Source organism: Sander vitreus, chromosome 23 (assembly GCF_031162955.1).
Source record: "Sander vitreus isolate 19-12246 chromosome 23, sanVit1, whole genome shotgun sequence".
Taxonomy (NCBI): Eukaryota; Metazoa; Chordata; class Actinopteri; order Perciformes; family Percidae; genus Sander; species Sander vitreus.
In genome coordinates this window covers 21,279,113-21,294,684 of record NC_135877.1, presented here as the reverse complement: position 1 = coordinate 21,294,684, position 15,572 = coordinate 21,279,113, and the positions used below count along the sequence as shown (strand labels likewise).

Genomic DNA, 15,572 nt, shown 5'->3' with positions numbered 1-15,572 from the left:
ATAATTATAGTGTGATTTTTGCGAGGATCTGTACCAAACAAAGATTTTTTCTTTAGTCTGTAGGATAGGATTTGTAGGCCGGGACGTCTCTGCAGTACCACAATACTTCATTCAGAACGGTTTGACAAATATAGTGCCCCCCTGCGATTTGGATATTGCACTAGTCCATATTGGGATTTCGATAAAATTGGGATTAATTGTGCAGCCCTAGTGACAGTTCAATAGACACGCTGGAGGTGCTTAAAACCTTTTGTTTATTTAAAACATATTAAGGATTTGAATTACTGTATGTTGCATCAATACTGTTTTAACATTTACTTTACATTTTAATAGTTTATTTACTGTTATGTTATGTTGTCTTAAAGGTCCCATATTATAAAAAGTTAGATTTCAGTGTTTTGAAAAAAAATTATAACGCAGGTTGAGGTGCTACATAAATACTGTGAAAATATCAAAACTCTCAATCCACAGAGAAATATACACAGCCCATATTCAGAAACCGTGCCTTTAAATGAGGCGTCAGGACTTCTGTAACGTTGTGATGTCACAATTATACATCTATAGGTAGAAAGTGTCGCTACAGTGCTGTTATCGTCATTCCCCGGCTGCAATGACAGTGCAGAGACACAGAGAGTGCATATGCGGAAGACCCGGAAACGCTGACCAATCAGAGCAGACTGGGCTTTTTCTGGAGGGGGGGCTTAAAGAGACAGGCGCTAAAACGGAGCATTTCAGACAGAGGGTGAACACAGGTATATTCAGACAGACAGAATGAGAAAAATAAATTGTTTTGTGAAAATTAAAGCATGTAAACATGTTCTAGTAGAAACACAAAATACAAGTATGAACCTGAAAAATAGCATAATATCAACCTTTAATATTGTTATATCACCTTGGTACTAAATGCTTATTTTATAAGAATTTGCTGATAAATATGATTTTACACTGACATGTTTAAAGTCTGGAGCCTCAGTTGTAAAATATGGTTCAATACAATGGCTTTTTTTAATGCTTTATATCTCTGATTGGTAATGAAAATGGAGCTCAGTGTAAATTCTTGTAGGAAGACTTCTAAACTTAATCACATTTCTCTCATCTAAAACTGAACAGCTGTTAGAGGCGTTCACTCACGGGGATCAGCTTCTGGCTTTCTAACCCCCTAAATAAAAAAATAAATATATATATATATCTCATTTCATAATGATGGAGTCTAATCTCCAAAGACTGTACATGTCATATCAATGCGCTCGTACAATAAATCTTTGCATATCTGCAACGAAGTCTCTCCTGACTGACGTATTTTTAATGTAGCGATATCCTCCCAAATAAGTCTGTTTGGATTTCTGTTATTAGAGTTTTCTAACAGTTTGTCAATGAGACTACTAGTCTCGCTGTGTCAGCGCTGGAGTATGGTCTGGCTACACTGCTTATCTATTCTGGGATAGAGGGGGAAAAAACGCTTTGACTGAAAACTTTTTTTTATTTTTTTTAGAACAATCACAGCCGTCTTGGACAGTGCTAAGCCCCGGATGCAGCGACGCTGCCCTTGCAAAAAAAAATAGCAGAGATGGCAGAAGGGGAGGCACATGACGTCAGCCTTTTATTCCAGCACTGTACATGTGGTCAGACAGACTGCAAGAGCATTAACAGGGAACCATAACTCTCTATAGAGCTGACGTGAAACCAGAACATCCAGGTTCTATTCCAGAGGTAAGAAAAGCTCATTCAGAAGCCCATTGACATTTGCAACATTTTTTAATTTTAATGAACTTTCTTAAGGGGGCGCGACAGAAAAAGTTTAAGAAACCACCGATTTACAGAACACACCTGGAGATTCATGAGTGTCCAAACCAAACATTTAGCCACATTTCATCTAAAGAACAGTTTCAATCAATTGAATGACTTGAATGCTAATTTATTCAGGTTTATTTATAATATAAATACAACACGTTGATACAATCCATTTGGCTATATGAGCTAATCTTTAGGAAGCTCAGTTGTTCAAATACAGCAACACTAACAGACAAAAACCATTTCCGTTATTATGAAACACATTCAAAGAAACCTCCCTTTGAGTTAAAATGCACCAACATGTTCTGATGCTACATGCCAAGTACACAATCCTATACATCAAAGTGCAATGTCACAATGGGTTAATGCTAGAATTCATAATTCAGTAATCTACTAAACACTTTATGATTATTTCATTCAGAGTGCTGCTGCTCTTCGTTCAGGACATGCGTGAGTGGATTCACAACTCCCCAAAAAAGACAAGGATAAAAAAAAAGGCACTTTCACATACATACACGCACACACACACACACACACACACACATACACACACACACACACACACACACAGACAGATGTGCATCCATAGCCCATCTCAGCACGTCATGTAAAATCACCACACACACACACACACACACACATCAGTTACCAGCCCGGTTGGACTAACCCACATTCAGTGTGCTGTTCAAGTGTTTTATTTTTGGGCGTTTACACACAAAGCCCCACCCTGTTAGCTTATTGTGAATTTAAGGTTAACTAGTGACTTCAGTGACTTCACAACCAGGTAAACTATTATTCTGACACACGCACGCACACACACACACACACACACACACACATACATACATAGAAAGTGGCATGCTTTTTGCACTCGTTTTCCCAACTTGCACTTGCGTGTTCTGGCACTCAAGGCAGGCATGAATTATCTATCATCTATCACTATTCTAGTGCTTCTGCACTTACAAGGGAGCAGAACAAGGGCAGGCAAGCAGGTCACACACACACACACACACACACACACACACACACACACACACACACACACACACACACACACACACACACACACACACACTTCTTGCATACACAAACAAGAACAAAATCATACACCCACCCCCATCCCAGAAAAAGTTCTGTCCAAGCTCCCTCCACCGCTCAACCGTCACACCCGGTTTGAAGCTCCGGTCTGGGCGTAGGGGCTCTCCTTCCAAAAACACAAGAAGGCTGTTAAAAAGTTAAGCGAGTCGCCGCAGAAACTCGCTGAACATTCAATAGATGGCTGAACAGTCATTTAATACTGGAAACATTCATTAAATAGCTGGACGTTGGTTAAATAAACGTGAGTTTGGTGTCACTGACGACCTCAAGAGGCGTTTCGTGGTTTGAGGTGTTAAGTGAGCTTTAAGTGAGCTTAGCAGCTAAACCGAGTGGGAAATAAAAAAATAAATTATAAGTCACACAGACGTCGTTGAACCATTGTCCACCTTCACTCTTTCCCGGGTCCTCTTCCTTTAGTCTCTCGTCGCAGATACAGCAGCCGATCGGGATCGTTTTTTTTTTTTTTTTAAGAAAACAGCAGCCTTTGTGGGTGACTACAATTCACGTCACTGAAACTACATCTTACTGGAGATGCACTACACTCCCCACGTCTCTGCGACTATCGCCCCATATACAGGACAGGATGCTCTGCCTACGCTTCGTTCCTGTGTCTCTTTACCAGCACTTCTTTTAGCTAACCTTTGATAAATGCTTCAATACATGGAGAAAGTAAACTCCTACACACCAAGAGAGTACACACCAACCTGACAACACATAAATATCATGGCATATCATATCATAGGTCATGTCATATATTATAATTTCTTACTACATTTAAACCCTTTTTCTCTGTCCTACCGTTTCTACCCTCATGGTGATTATTAACAGTAAGCAGTACCCTGATCTCCTCTTCTGGCCCATTTTTGGCCCGGGTAGGCCTGATTTGGCCTTTCGTTGGCCTGTTTTGGCTCACATGGTGCAGGATTTGTCCAGCGGCGGGGGCAGAGGTGGGGTGCTGCTCTTGGGTGGCACCATAGGTTTGGGCCGAAGGGCGGGGGGCCGCAGTGGAGCCCCCATGCGAGCAGCTGCCACAGGTTTGAAGGAGCCCAGGGTGTCGGGGGAAGGGTTGGCCGGTCTGGGAGGTCCGGGCGGAGGTCCGGGGAGCGGGCTGATGGGACTCAGAGGGCTGAGGGGGCTTGGGGTGCCAGGGGTCCCGGGAGTCCCGGGGGTTCCCGGTGTGCCCGGAGTGCTGGGGGTGCTGTGGGGGCTGGGAGACTCGGAGGAGCAAGTCGTGGCGGGGCCGTTCTTCACCTGCTCCAGTGTGTCCAGCACCACGTCGGGGGCCGGCCGGCAGCCCTGCCGCTCCAGCTGCCGCAACTCCCCCAGAGCCACGGTCACCGTCTCCTCGATGTCCTGCAGGAGGAGGAAAGAGGAGGAGTCCACCAAGAAAAACAAGGAAACACTTCATAGCTTCACGGTAGAGCTGCAAAGATCAATCGGTTAGTTGTCAACTATTTTGATAATCGATTAATCGGTTTAAAGGAACACGCCGACTTATTGGGACTTTGTCTTATTCACCGTCTCCCCCAGAGTTAGATAAGTCCATACATGCCCTTCTCATCTCCGTGCGTGTTGTAACTGTCTGACGCCCCCACCACTAGCCTAGCTTAGCACAGATCCTGGAGGTAACCGGCTCCAACTAGCCTAGCTTAGCACAGATCCTGGAGGTAACCGGCTCCATCTAGCCTACTGCTCCCAATAAGTGACAAAATAACGCCAACATGTTCCTATTAACATGTTGTGATTTGTATAGTCACAGGGTGTACAAATAACAAGGTCACATGAGACACAGCCATCTTCTAACTGTATACATACTGGGAACTATATTCTCAGATATAGTTCCCAGTTTGTATATGGTATGAATTCTCTGATTCCAGCTTTTTAAAATGTGATCATTTTCTAGAAAGCAAGACAATTAAGGACATCATCTTTAGGACGGGGCATCGAGAACCGGCTCCAACTTGGAATGGTTTTAAAAATTATGATTCCAATGGAATCGTTTCTTTATTGGAACACTTAGGAGAATTTGGTTTGGAATCCAGTAATCAGTTCAACACTTTAACACAAGTAACTAACTAAGTTTTGGTTTCCATAGCGACCCGTACTCCCAGGGTCTTGAGGTGTTGCAGCTCAAAGTGTGGCTTTATTTGACTGTAAATCACCATTGAAGTGGTACCATCAGTTTGTAGAGTGGGTGCCCATATATAGAGGTTTACTCCTCCATGCAGCGGGCCGGGGTTCGACACCGACCTGCGGCCCTTTGCTGCATGTCATTCCCCCCCCCTCTCCCCTTTCATGTCTTCAGCTGTCCTGAATCGAAAGAAGAATCGGAATCAGAATTGTTGAAATCCAAACGTTGACCAAGCCTATTCATTTTGGGCTGTCAAAGCTGTTTTTGTTTTTGTCACTTGTGGTCAGCGGAAACAAGTTGTGAACACAAAACTGACTTATCATCATTTTAAGTTCAACTGGCTGCTGTTTGCTGCTGAGCGGGGAGGGTACAGTGGCTTTTTACAGTTTCTTTCTCTGAAAACGACGCCAACGACGAGGGTGCTGACAGTGAACCACAACAGTAAGGTTGTGAGCCGGACAGATAAAAACGTGAGCTGTAAAGCCGAGAGGAGCTGCAGATTCATCACAACCAGAGACACATCGTCAGACATCACGTTGTTATATAAAAAAATACTTATTGTAACCGCTTTAAAGAGAAGGAGTACATGAAGAGAAGAAGCAAAAATGCCAAAGATTTGCTTCTTAATTTCATTTTAAATTGAATATTTTTTGGATTTGGATTGCTTGGGCTCTGAAAACATATTACAGCTGCAGACACACGGATCATTCTTGATGCGTTTGTCACTACAAGGAACCCATTTCCCATAATTCAATTTGAATCCATTAAACATTGATTAATACAGCTTTAATTAATGCCATCTATTTAAGTTAATGAACTGTATTCGTGTGTGTGTGTGTGTGTGTGTACCTGAGCCAGTGTGTCGGGGTCCAGCGCTCTGGAGCTAAAGCCATGCTGCCCGCTGCTCGAGCGCCGGATGGGCGTGTCCTCCGGCCGCCGCAGCGAATCGTGTCGGCTCACCATCATGGTCACGGCGGCTGCAGAGCGCCGGCGGCGCTCCGGGCTGTCGAGGGGCGGGGTCAAACCCTGACCCCGCCCCAGCAGCAGCTCCCTGGGGCTGAAGTGACCCGTCACCGGCGGGGAGCTTCGCTCCATCCCGCCTCCGTTACCGTGGCAGTGGCTGTCGTTGGAGCGGCCGAGGGGGCGGCGGAATAAACCGTCGGTCCGCTTCCTCCTGTGACTGTCAACAGGAAGGACAAACACCGTTAACAGCAGCTTATTTATGATTTCAGATTGGAGGAGGATTCTGAGTGCGGCGAATGTTTGAACCTTTGTGCTAAAATACAGCAGCAAGAGGAAGCAGAGGAAGATGTAGAGAATGCACATCTGTATGTCCTACATTTTCAAGAGTTAAAGTGCTCATATTATGCTCATTTTTGTGCACAAAAAAGATGGGAAGGAAGGAAAGGGAAAAAGCATAATATGAGCACTTTAAGGTTTGGAAAGGAAAAACACATTTACTCAACTACTGTGTGGTCTAGACCCGACTCTATCTGTAAAGTGTCCTGAGATAACTCTTCAAACATTTTCAAAAACATTGAAATGACACTGTTCTTTTGGTCAGCGGACGAGCTGCCAGCCGAGCTGCAGCTCACGTTTGTTCCGCTCGTTTCTCTGATCCAGACTAAATCTCATTCAACCGGTTCTAAAAATGTATCGTAAAAACACAACACTGACGCACGCACAACGGGGATACGACGCCATCGACAGGCGACCAAATGTAACGCGTTACCTTGAATGAAATGGCAGACTTCTCTAGGTTTGAACATTGTTGGAAACATTTAGGATAAGTACACAACTCAACTAAATATACAGTATACCATAGGTAGGGTTGGGCATCGAGAAGCGATTCCTACTTGGAATCGGTTCAAAAATGAAGGTTCCAGTAGAATCGTTTCTTTATTGGAATCGTTTAGAGGATTTGGTTTCAAATCTGATCATTGCTTCCCAGTTTAACATGTGCAAGTGTTGGTTTCTGTAGCGGCCAGGAGCTTGTTGTGTTGCAGCCATGGAGCACAGTAAGCAGCGCTCTGGTGTGGCTTTATTTTACGTTGAAAAAGCTGTAAAACTGCAACCCACCATTGAATCAAAATAAAAAACTTTCCTCTTATTTGTGAAAATAGGCATGTGACCCGTTTCAACTCCACCCCTCAAAGAATCAGAATCGAGAATCAATAAGAACCGGAATCCAAAGGAAGATTCGGAATTGGAATCAGAATTGTTAAAATCCAAACGATGCCCAGCCCTTAACATTGGTCTAGTCGATTTTAGACATTTTAATGCGGAAAAGTTATGAATACCTCTTCATCCACTGTGGCATACCCATATCTCTTCCATAGATTACATGTATAGTTAGGAATGAGAGTAAAAGAAGTCAGCAGTTCACGTGAGAAACAGGAGTGATAACAGCGTGATGAAATTCACAGGTATTTTTAGAGGTGAGAGAAAGAGCTGGAAATTGGGTTTAACGTTCCCCGCAGCTGAAACGATCCTCCGTGTTCTCATGTGATAATGGAAGGTGTCTTACATGACGGACCTGTTATAGGTCTCTGGCGGTCTGATGTCGGTCGGGGAGCTTAGTTCGCTCCTGGATCTCTTGTCGTCGGTGCTGCTGCTTCCTCCGTCGCTGTCTGCTTTCTGACTGAGGCTATCTGACATGACGTCGGCCCTGCAGACACCCAGAGAGACTCTCAATCAGGACAAATCGCTCCGGAGACAGGAGAGCACAGCCAGCACACCAATCATCAATTAAGCGATCGATAGCGCACAGTTATTGACTCCCTCAGTCCAATAATAGCACTAATCAACAAGGTGTGCTACAAATCCACCTGAATCCATCACTGCAGCTCGTCAATGATTGCAATGAGCCACTTATGTTAACAAGAGCTTATGGGCCCTATTTTAACGATCTAAGCACACGGCGTGAAGCGCCTGGCGTAGGTGTGTTTAGGGCGTGTCCAAAAGTGATATGTTTTTTTAAAGCAAAACAATATTAGTTTTTTATGACCGGCAACTAGAGCTGCAAAGTTTAATCGATTCATTGTCAACTATGTAAGTAAGTACAAAACTCTGATTCCAGCTTGTTAAATATGAATATTGTTCTAGTTTCTTCTCTCCTCTGTGACAGTAAATGAATATCTTTGAGTTGTGGACACAATAAGACATTTGAGGACGTCGTCTTTTTCTCTCTTTTGGAAACACTGATCCACATTTTTCACAATTTTTTTGACATTTTATAGACCAAACAACAAATTGATTAATCGAGAAAATAATTGACAGATTAATCGGCAATGAACATTTTACTTACTTACTTGCAGCCATACCGGCAACTTAAAACTACTATACATATTACCCCAAATTAAAGGAAAAATGAAAATTATATATAAAAAAAAAAAAGCATATAAATGAAAGTGTGTGTGTGTGCACTCGCCTGTCCTTCACCACAATGTACTGGTGAGGCACCAGGCCACGGTTGCCGTTGTGCCGCCCCTCCCACCAGTCATGTGACGCTCGCTGGAAGAGCTGCAGGGATGCTCCCTTCTTGAAGGAGAGCTCGCGGGCCGACCGCCCCACGTAGTCGAACCGCGCCACCGCCTCCACACCCTCACCCTCTGAAAAACAGGAGGGGGGGGGGGGGTGAAGATAAGAGCCAGACGTGGAAATAGAGGTGAACCTGATCTTGTCAATCAGCTGTCTGTGTTGCTTTGTTCCTCCCACAGCTCGACCAATCAGAAAAGAGCATTAAAACACACTCAGGGCTTAAGTCTTTTCTATCAATTCAGATAAAGGGAGAGAGAGAGAGAGAGACAGACAGAGAGAGAGAGAGAGAGAGAGAGAGAGAGAGAGAGAGAGAGAGAGAGAGAGAGAGAGAGAGAGAGAGAGAGAGAGACAGAGAGAGAGAGAGACAGACAGAGAGAGAGAGAGAGAGACAGACAGAGAGAGAGAGAGAGAGAGAGAGAGAAGGGAGGAAGAAGAGGCGGGTGGGGTGTGGAGAAAAGAGCGAGAGTGGTGGGGGGGAGAGATGTCTCCATGGCTGCGGTTGCCGTAGCAACCTCTCTCCACCAGGACACACAGAGGGATTGGGAGTGTGGGCGAATTGTGTGGAGGGGTCAGGGGGTCATGCGTACCCTCGTCGCTTGTCTGGGTCTCGGTGCCGCAGTCGGGCTCGGCCTCCTCCAACGCCCCAGGCTCGCTGAACGGACTCTCGCTGCAGGAAGAGGAAGAGGAAGAGGAAAGCTCAGATACACACACTGTCCATTCAACATGGGAACAAAAGGGAGGAAGCACAGATGGAGAGGAGGCTGCTGAGGAAGAGTCTGAAGACGTTTATGCAACAATACAGCTACTGTACTAGAGCTGCAAAGATTAATCGATTAGTATTAATCGGCAACTGTTTTGATAATCGATTAATCACTTTGAGTCATTTTTTTATGAAAAATGATCTGATTCCAGTTAAATGTGAATATGTTCTAGTTTCTTCTCTCCTCTGTGACAGTAAACTGAATATCTTTGAGTTGTGGACAAAACAAGACATTTGAGGATGTCGTCCTGGGCTTTTGGGAAACACTGATCCACATTTTCCAACAGTTTCTGATATTTTATAGACCAAACAACTAATCGATTAATCCAGAAAAGAATCGAAAGATTAATCACTCTATGAAAATAAGCGTTAGTTGCAGCCCTACACTGTACTGAACCGAATGTCAAGAGTTTAGTTTGTGAGAAGAACAGGACACCCACTGTACACAGTATCAGGATGAAGGGGAGAGGCGTTCTACACCACAGGTAACAGATCGGTTCAATACCATAACCAGCGCTAAAAACTTGTTCCTGATGAGGTTGTCTTCACTGACACTGACACTGTGGGGAACAACCCCACAGATCCCCTTTAGGGATGTAAACAAGAAGTGCAATGTTGTCATGGATCAAGGGCTGCAACTAACGATTTTTTTCGTGTGACTTGAACGTCAGTCACATCGGCAACGAATTTCAAACGACCCATCGAATAGAAGCATCTGATCTGTGAGCTGAACTTTGAGCGATTTCTTGTTACTGTAAGTGTGAACTTGCACAACACTGTATACAGTGACTTATGTTGTGGACTTTTTTTTTTATAGCCTATATTAGTTTACATTTTGGCACCTTCAACTGTTCCGCGATATTTGAATGATATCAGTATCAGTTTGATACATTGGCCATGCGATTGATCCATTCCAGGCAATTAAAGTATGCCGAATTAGCTATTAGCGGCTCCTGTCTGCACTCTACTCCAGGTTGTTTAGATAACTATCACTGGATTACTCTGACAATGAAGTAATCATTTTTTTTATGATTTCTAAGTGGATTTTTGGACGTTTATTCTTGATGGACACCAGAGATAATGATACTCCCTGGAACTGTAAGTCGTACTGAATGATATCCACGTGTTTCGTGTCCGTGTGTTTCAGATTTGACTGAGTTATGACTCTGATAAAGACTCTCCAGCGCCCCTTTGTGGATGGTTTTGTCTCTCTTTTGTCCTGCTGAGTGTCTATTACCAACCATATTATACCGTCATTTCCTGATGATTAAAATGCAGTTCGGAGCAACGAGTTAAATAACGGAGCAGCATGGTGAATATTTCCTCCATACCTCCTCATGTAATGCTAATGGGGCTTTACTTGAATTTAAAAATGTACAGCAAAAATCAGGGTTCAGAAGGTTAATCTCGATGGAGAGGGGGAAACACAGAAGAATAGTAATAACATTAGGGTATTATAATTAGATGAATATGATTAGCAACTCATGAAATGAACTGAACTCACCAGTACTGGTCTCCAGTCATACACTTCTCATAAACGGGGCCGGGCAGCTCCTTGGTGTCGGGGAAGATGTTGTCGTGGTTCAGGATGACCGTCTTGATGACCTCGTTGACGTGCGCCTGACAGGCCACCTGGTCCAGCGTGTCCGGCGTGGGCAGGAGGGTGGGGCCGAATACAATGGCCAGGTTCCCAGCATCCATCATGTTCTCGTCGCTGTACTGGGAGAGGCTGAGGGCGGGGGGAGGGAAACGGTATGAGAGCGCAGAGACGTTTGGGAACGATTTTCTTCTTTTGTGTGATTAACAATTTTTTTCATTTTTATTCTTTCAACAAAACATACAAGGTAGTAGGTTTTATTTCAGTCAATTTATTTATAGAGCACATTTCAAACCAACCTCGGCTGTACAAAGTTATATTATGTTATAAAAAACAAAGGAAAACAATAAAAATATAGACACAATGAACATCATACAATCAACACACTTCTAAAACAGTCCTATTTTTCCCTTGAAGTCACAGAATGATTTGCGGCAGGTAGACGGGGCTACAGTAACACATTCTGACGGGTCACAGATTCCGGGTCACCAGAAAAGCCTGTTAGTGAGTATGCAGGTAAAAGGTAGCAGGAGATGTCTTTATGTAGGCATACTTTTACTTTAACTTTATTTCAGAAGTTATCTGCTGTAGTTAGGGCTGATACTGGGGCAGGGCCGTCACAGAAAAGAAGGAAATGAAACGAAGAACAACTGAAAGCTAAAAGGGAAAGTGAAAGACGATGGGCGAAATCCGAGTCGACCTATCAACAGATGGAGACAATTACGTGATTGTAAATGATTCAAAAACAACCCAGAATTAGCCCTCAGGTATGTTATACGTCTATTTCATTCATAAAATAACTTTACAGTGTGCGATGTGGTTGTACATCAGTAGCTAAAATTAAACTACGTCCCCTTCCATTTAGCGCAGACGTTTTATTCCTTTCAGTCCGTGTTTGTGTTGGCTTACTATTTTCTTTTCTCTTGTCCCCCTGTAGTTGTGTAAAGCGTCCATGGGTTTCATGAAATGCACGTTCTTAATCTTATTATTATGTTGGTTGCTACAACAATCTCTTAATGCTTTGGCTCGTGACACAGCGACGGTGATAATGTTACCCGGTTTAGCTCACGAGACATCCAAAGTAGGCTAAGTTACCGTATGCAACACTTGAAATGCAATAATGCATCTGTAATGTATTCTCTGATTGTAAATTAATGATGTTCTGTCTGAGCAAAATATTCATTGCGACTATATGACCTCCTGGTAACGCTAACTCAGTAATCTACAGTGGGTGATACAGCACCGTAAAGAAAAGATCTTTACGACAGCAGGTGTGGTAAAAACACTACCGCTTTTGTCCAATGCGGCCGCTAGAATTAAAACTGAAAGTTACATATCGCCACTTTAATGTGCAAATTGCTTTTGGAAAAAAACTGCCCCTGAATCTGGAGGCGGACCTATAATGCCTCCCAGAGGGCAACAGTTCAAAGAGGTGATGGCCAGGGTGGGTGGAGTTATTTATGATGTTAGTACTGTATGTATGTGTATGTGTATGTAGTGTGTATGTTCTGTATGTGAAAACTCAGTTTCACATTCAGTGTCTATTATTGTTTCCTGTAATGTCGCCACCAGCGTTCACAGGAACTGGAAGTTAAATACTGATGGTTTAATAACACTGAAGCTGAATGCATTTCATAGTGCTGCTAACAAACGCACCAATATGTACAAGCTGGTACATCACACCTGCACACTTCACACTCAGCTCTCCGTCCCTCGCTGCTCTATTATTCTATATTTATTTGAGAGGCTGCAGAGCTACTGTTCCATCATCTCTACAAGTGTGCACTTCTATCGCCCTTTACTGCGAGAGAGGTTTATAGCCTCTCCCCCTTATCCTCAGCTTTAAAACCACATGCGATGAGGGGAACAATTCTGGGAAAATGGAAAGAAATGATCATTAACTGTAAGGGTCTAGTTTTGTGTGAGTGGATACTCACTGGTTAAGGAAGGCAAACAGGTAACGCATCACCACCAGCGTCGCCCTCGGGACACCCAGCAGGATCTTACGGATGCACTGCGCCCTCTCGTACATGTTCTCGATTCCTGCGGCAAGAAACACACAGCAGAACAGTCATCGAGATGAGACATCGACACACATCATGAAAAAACATCAGCTGGCTCCATAATATCTCTGCTGAGTAGAGGAGATGACACACTAAAGAGAAACAAAGACAAAGAAACTGAGAGGGAAAGTGAGTGTGTGGGCTGAAGATAGACATACTGATCCTGATATATAAACTATAAGCTGAAATAGTTTGATTTATTGGCCACGCGATTGGTCTATGCCAGGCAAATTGGCGCAATTAAAAATATGCCAAATTAGCTACTAGCAGGTCCAGTTTGCAGTGAACTCATGGATATACAGACATCTATCAGACCTTGTTTAGACTGCCAAGCCAAATCTATTTTTTGGCAGATCCAGATTGTATCCAGATTGATTTTTACAAAGTCTGAACAGCAAAAACCACATGAAATGTGATTTTTTTTTTTTTTGCAAATCAGATCCAAACCACATTTGGAGGTGGTTTGAAATGCAATTTCAATCGAATTCCAACAGTCCGGACACTCAAGTCAGATTTCAAAGTGTCTTTTGCGTCACTCGTGTAGCCGAGGGTTATGAATGTAACTTTATTTAACTAAACTTTTGCAGATAATACAAATAAAAACCCAGAGGGTATGTAGTCCGAGCCAGTGTGAACCAAGACGCCTTTTACTTCCACATTGTCAACGGCAGCTTTACTCTTTCTGTGTTACATTTCACAATAAAAACCCAACTTAAAATATCTTTGAGCATTTTGCTAAAGAGGCAACTCAACAAAACGTTACTCGCAACGCGACACACAACAACGGTGTCGAGTCCAGAATAAAGTGCTGAGCAGATGCTACTAGCAGAGCGCCATGGAGAACACGGAGGAGAACAACAGTCCGTTCTGCACCGCGACTGGAGGGCGAAACGATGGACCGTTTCTCAAGCTTCCGCGTTGGGAAAAGTTAAAAACTTGATATTTTTCTAAGACTTCTTACACCGGATCTAAAAATGTGTGCATCTATTTGCTGCACATTGACAGTAAACAGACGGTGGTACTCACGGACGCAGGAGATGAGGTCATTGAACCTCTCCTTGGGAAACAGCGGGTTCTCCAAACCCCTGAAGTAAAGCTTCAGCACGCCAGCCACAGAGTTGATGTCGTGGTTGCTCTCCTCGTCAATCAGTGGGTCGTTACCTGGACGACAAGACGGAATGAGTCAATCGCATCTTTACCCGCCTGAAGCTGTCGGTCCGGGGACCTGCGGGTTAAACCCTCTCACCTCTCTCGAAGGAGTTCTTGATGTCGTTGACCTCCACCTGTGATCCCGACACCCGGAATATGCCCTGATGCTGAAGACCTGTTGGGAACAGATGGGTGTTTGTGTTTCTGTCAGTCTGTAGTGTTAGCATGAAGCTAGTCTCCCATTGCCAGACCTTCCTCCACAGCGCTGTGGAGGAATGTCTGGCTAGTCCACACAGCATTCCGGGATGGGAGTAAAACGTGCTCTGGTTTATTGGCATTTCTTTAAACCAATCACAATCGTCTAGGGCAGGGCTTATCCCTGGACACAATGACGGTGCCCCTACAAAATATCCTCGGGAAGGAACTAGTTTTGGTGGAACGTGTGTACTTTCAAAAGTTGTTTTAGTCATGCAACAGAAAACTCAGATTGGACAGATAGTCTAGCTAGCTGTCTGGATTTACCCTGCAGAGATCTGAGGAGCAGTTAACCATAGTCCTCAGAGGTTAGAACGCCAACACAAAGAAAGAGGAAGGTGACGGACATCTGGATGAAATGAGGGACATCTGGCGGAATTTCTGGCGGCAGCTGAACAATCCTTGAAGCCTACTGTCAGGAAAACCCTCATTTGAAACTCATTTTCAGGATGCACCACAGTAGTTATGATTAATGTTTAGTTATTAATTAATTTGTACTAGTCACAATGTTTTCAGGGTGTCTGCAGGCTTTACCAGGTTACATTTAAGACCTTCTAAGACCGTTTTAATACCACATAGAATGCGATTAAATACCTGTTTCATGACGATAAAGTTCGAAGTAGGGCTGCACAATTAACCTAGCCTGGGAAAACCCTGACGAACTTCCGGCAAATTTGAGATTTGCTCTGTAAGTCAGTCTGGCCAAGAGCCCATTCAATCGACCTATCACAACACCAATCACAACTGTTGAGGCGGGCTTTACACATTGATGATAGTGCAGCAACGGACATTTGAGCGGTGTCCGTTGGTGACGCCCCTTTGGAAATGAGTATTAAAGTATGAAACTAACATCACTGCCTACGGCAAGCAAGAGAAAACTTTTGTAATGTAAATGTATCACTTTAGAATACCTTGCAAGGTCTTTTGTTTAAGGAAACTAAATTCAACACCTTTGGTTTAGTAGTTGACAGTAGTTGAGTAGTCAGTGAAACCACCACAACAAAAACATTTCTCATCAATAACTGCTAAGCCAGATCGAAGTGAAACTCACCATGCAGGTTGATGTAGCGGATGCAGCTCTCCACAAGCAAGGGTATGGCTTTGGTTGAATCCTATAAACACAGTCATGGTTGGTTATTGGTTACACCTTATTCATTCTGATTCTGTCTGAAGGTCTTATGGACTCCT

The 15,572-nt window shown here is 43.7% G+C and overlaps 1 protein-coding gene across 1 annotated transcript in view; it reads right to left on the bottom strand.

Annotated features, from left to right (window-relative positions):
• Nucleotides 1–3,798: 3,798 nt before the first annotated feature.
• Nucleotides 3,799–15,572, bottom strand: part of LOC144512458 (SLIT-ROBO Rho GTPase-activating protein 1-like) — a 39,685-nt gene continuing 27,911 nt past the window's right edge. The window contains exons 14-23 of the mRNA XM_078243227.1: nucleotides 15,436–15,496; nucleotides 14,227–14,304; nucleotides 14,007–14,141; nucleotides 12,855–12,960; nucleotides 10,825–11,049; nucleotides 9,148–9,227; nucleotides 8,451–8,631; nucleotides 7,548–7,688; nucleotides 5,870–6,200; nucleotides 3,799–4,242 (exon numbers count right to left, since the gene is read on the bottom strand). Of these exons, the coding sequence (XP_078099353.1) occupies nucleotides 3,799–4,242; nucleotides 5,870–6,200; nucleotides 7,548–7,688; nucleotides 8,451–8,631; nucleotides 9,148–9,227; nucleotides 10,825–11,049; nucleotides 12,855–12,960; nucleotides 14,007–14,141; nucleotides 14,227–14,304; nucleotides 15,436–15,496 (1,782 nt within the window). The remainder of the gene's footprint in view (nucleotides 4,243–5,869; nucleotides 6,201–7,547; nucleotides 7,689–8,450; nucleotides 8,632–9,147; nucleotides 9,228–10,824; nucleotides 11,050–12,854; nucleotides 12,961–14,006; nucleotides 14,142–14,226; nucleotides 14,305–15,435; nucleotides 15,497–15,572) is intronic.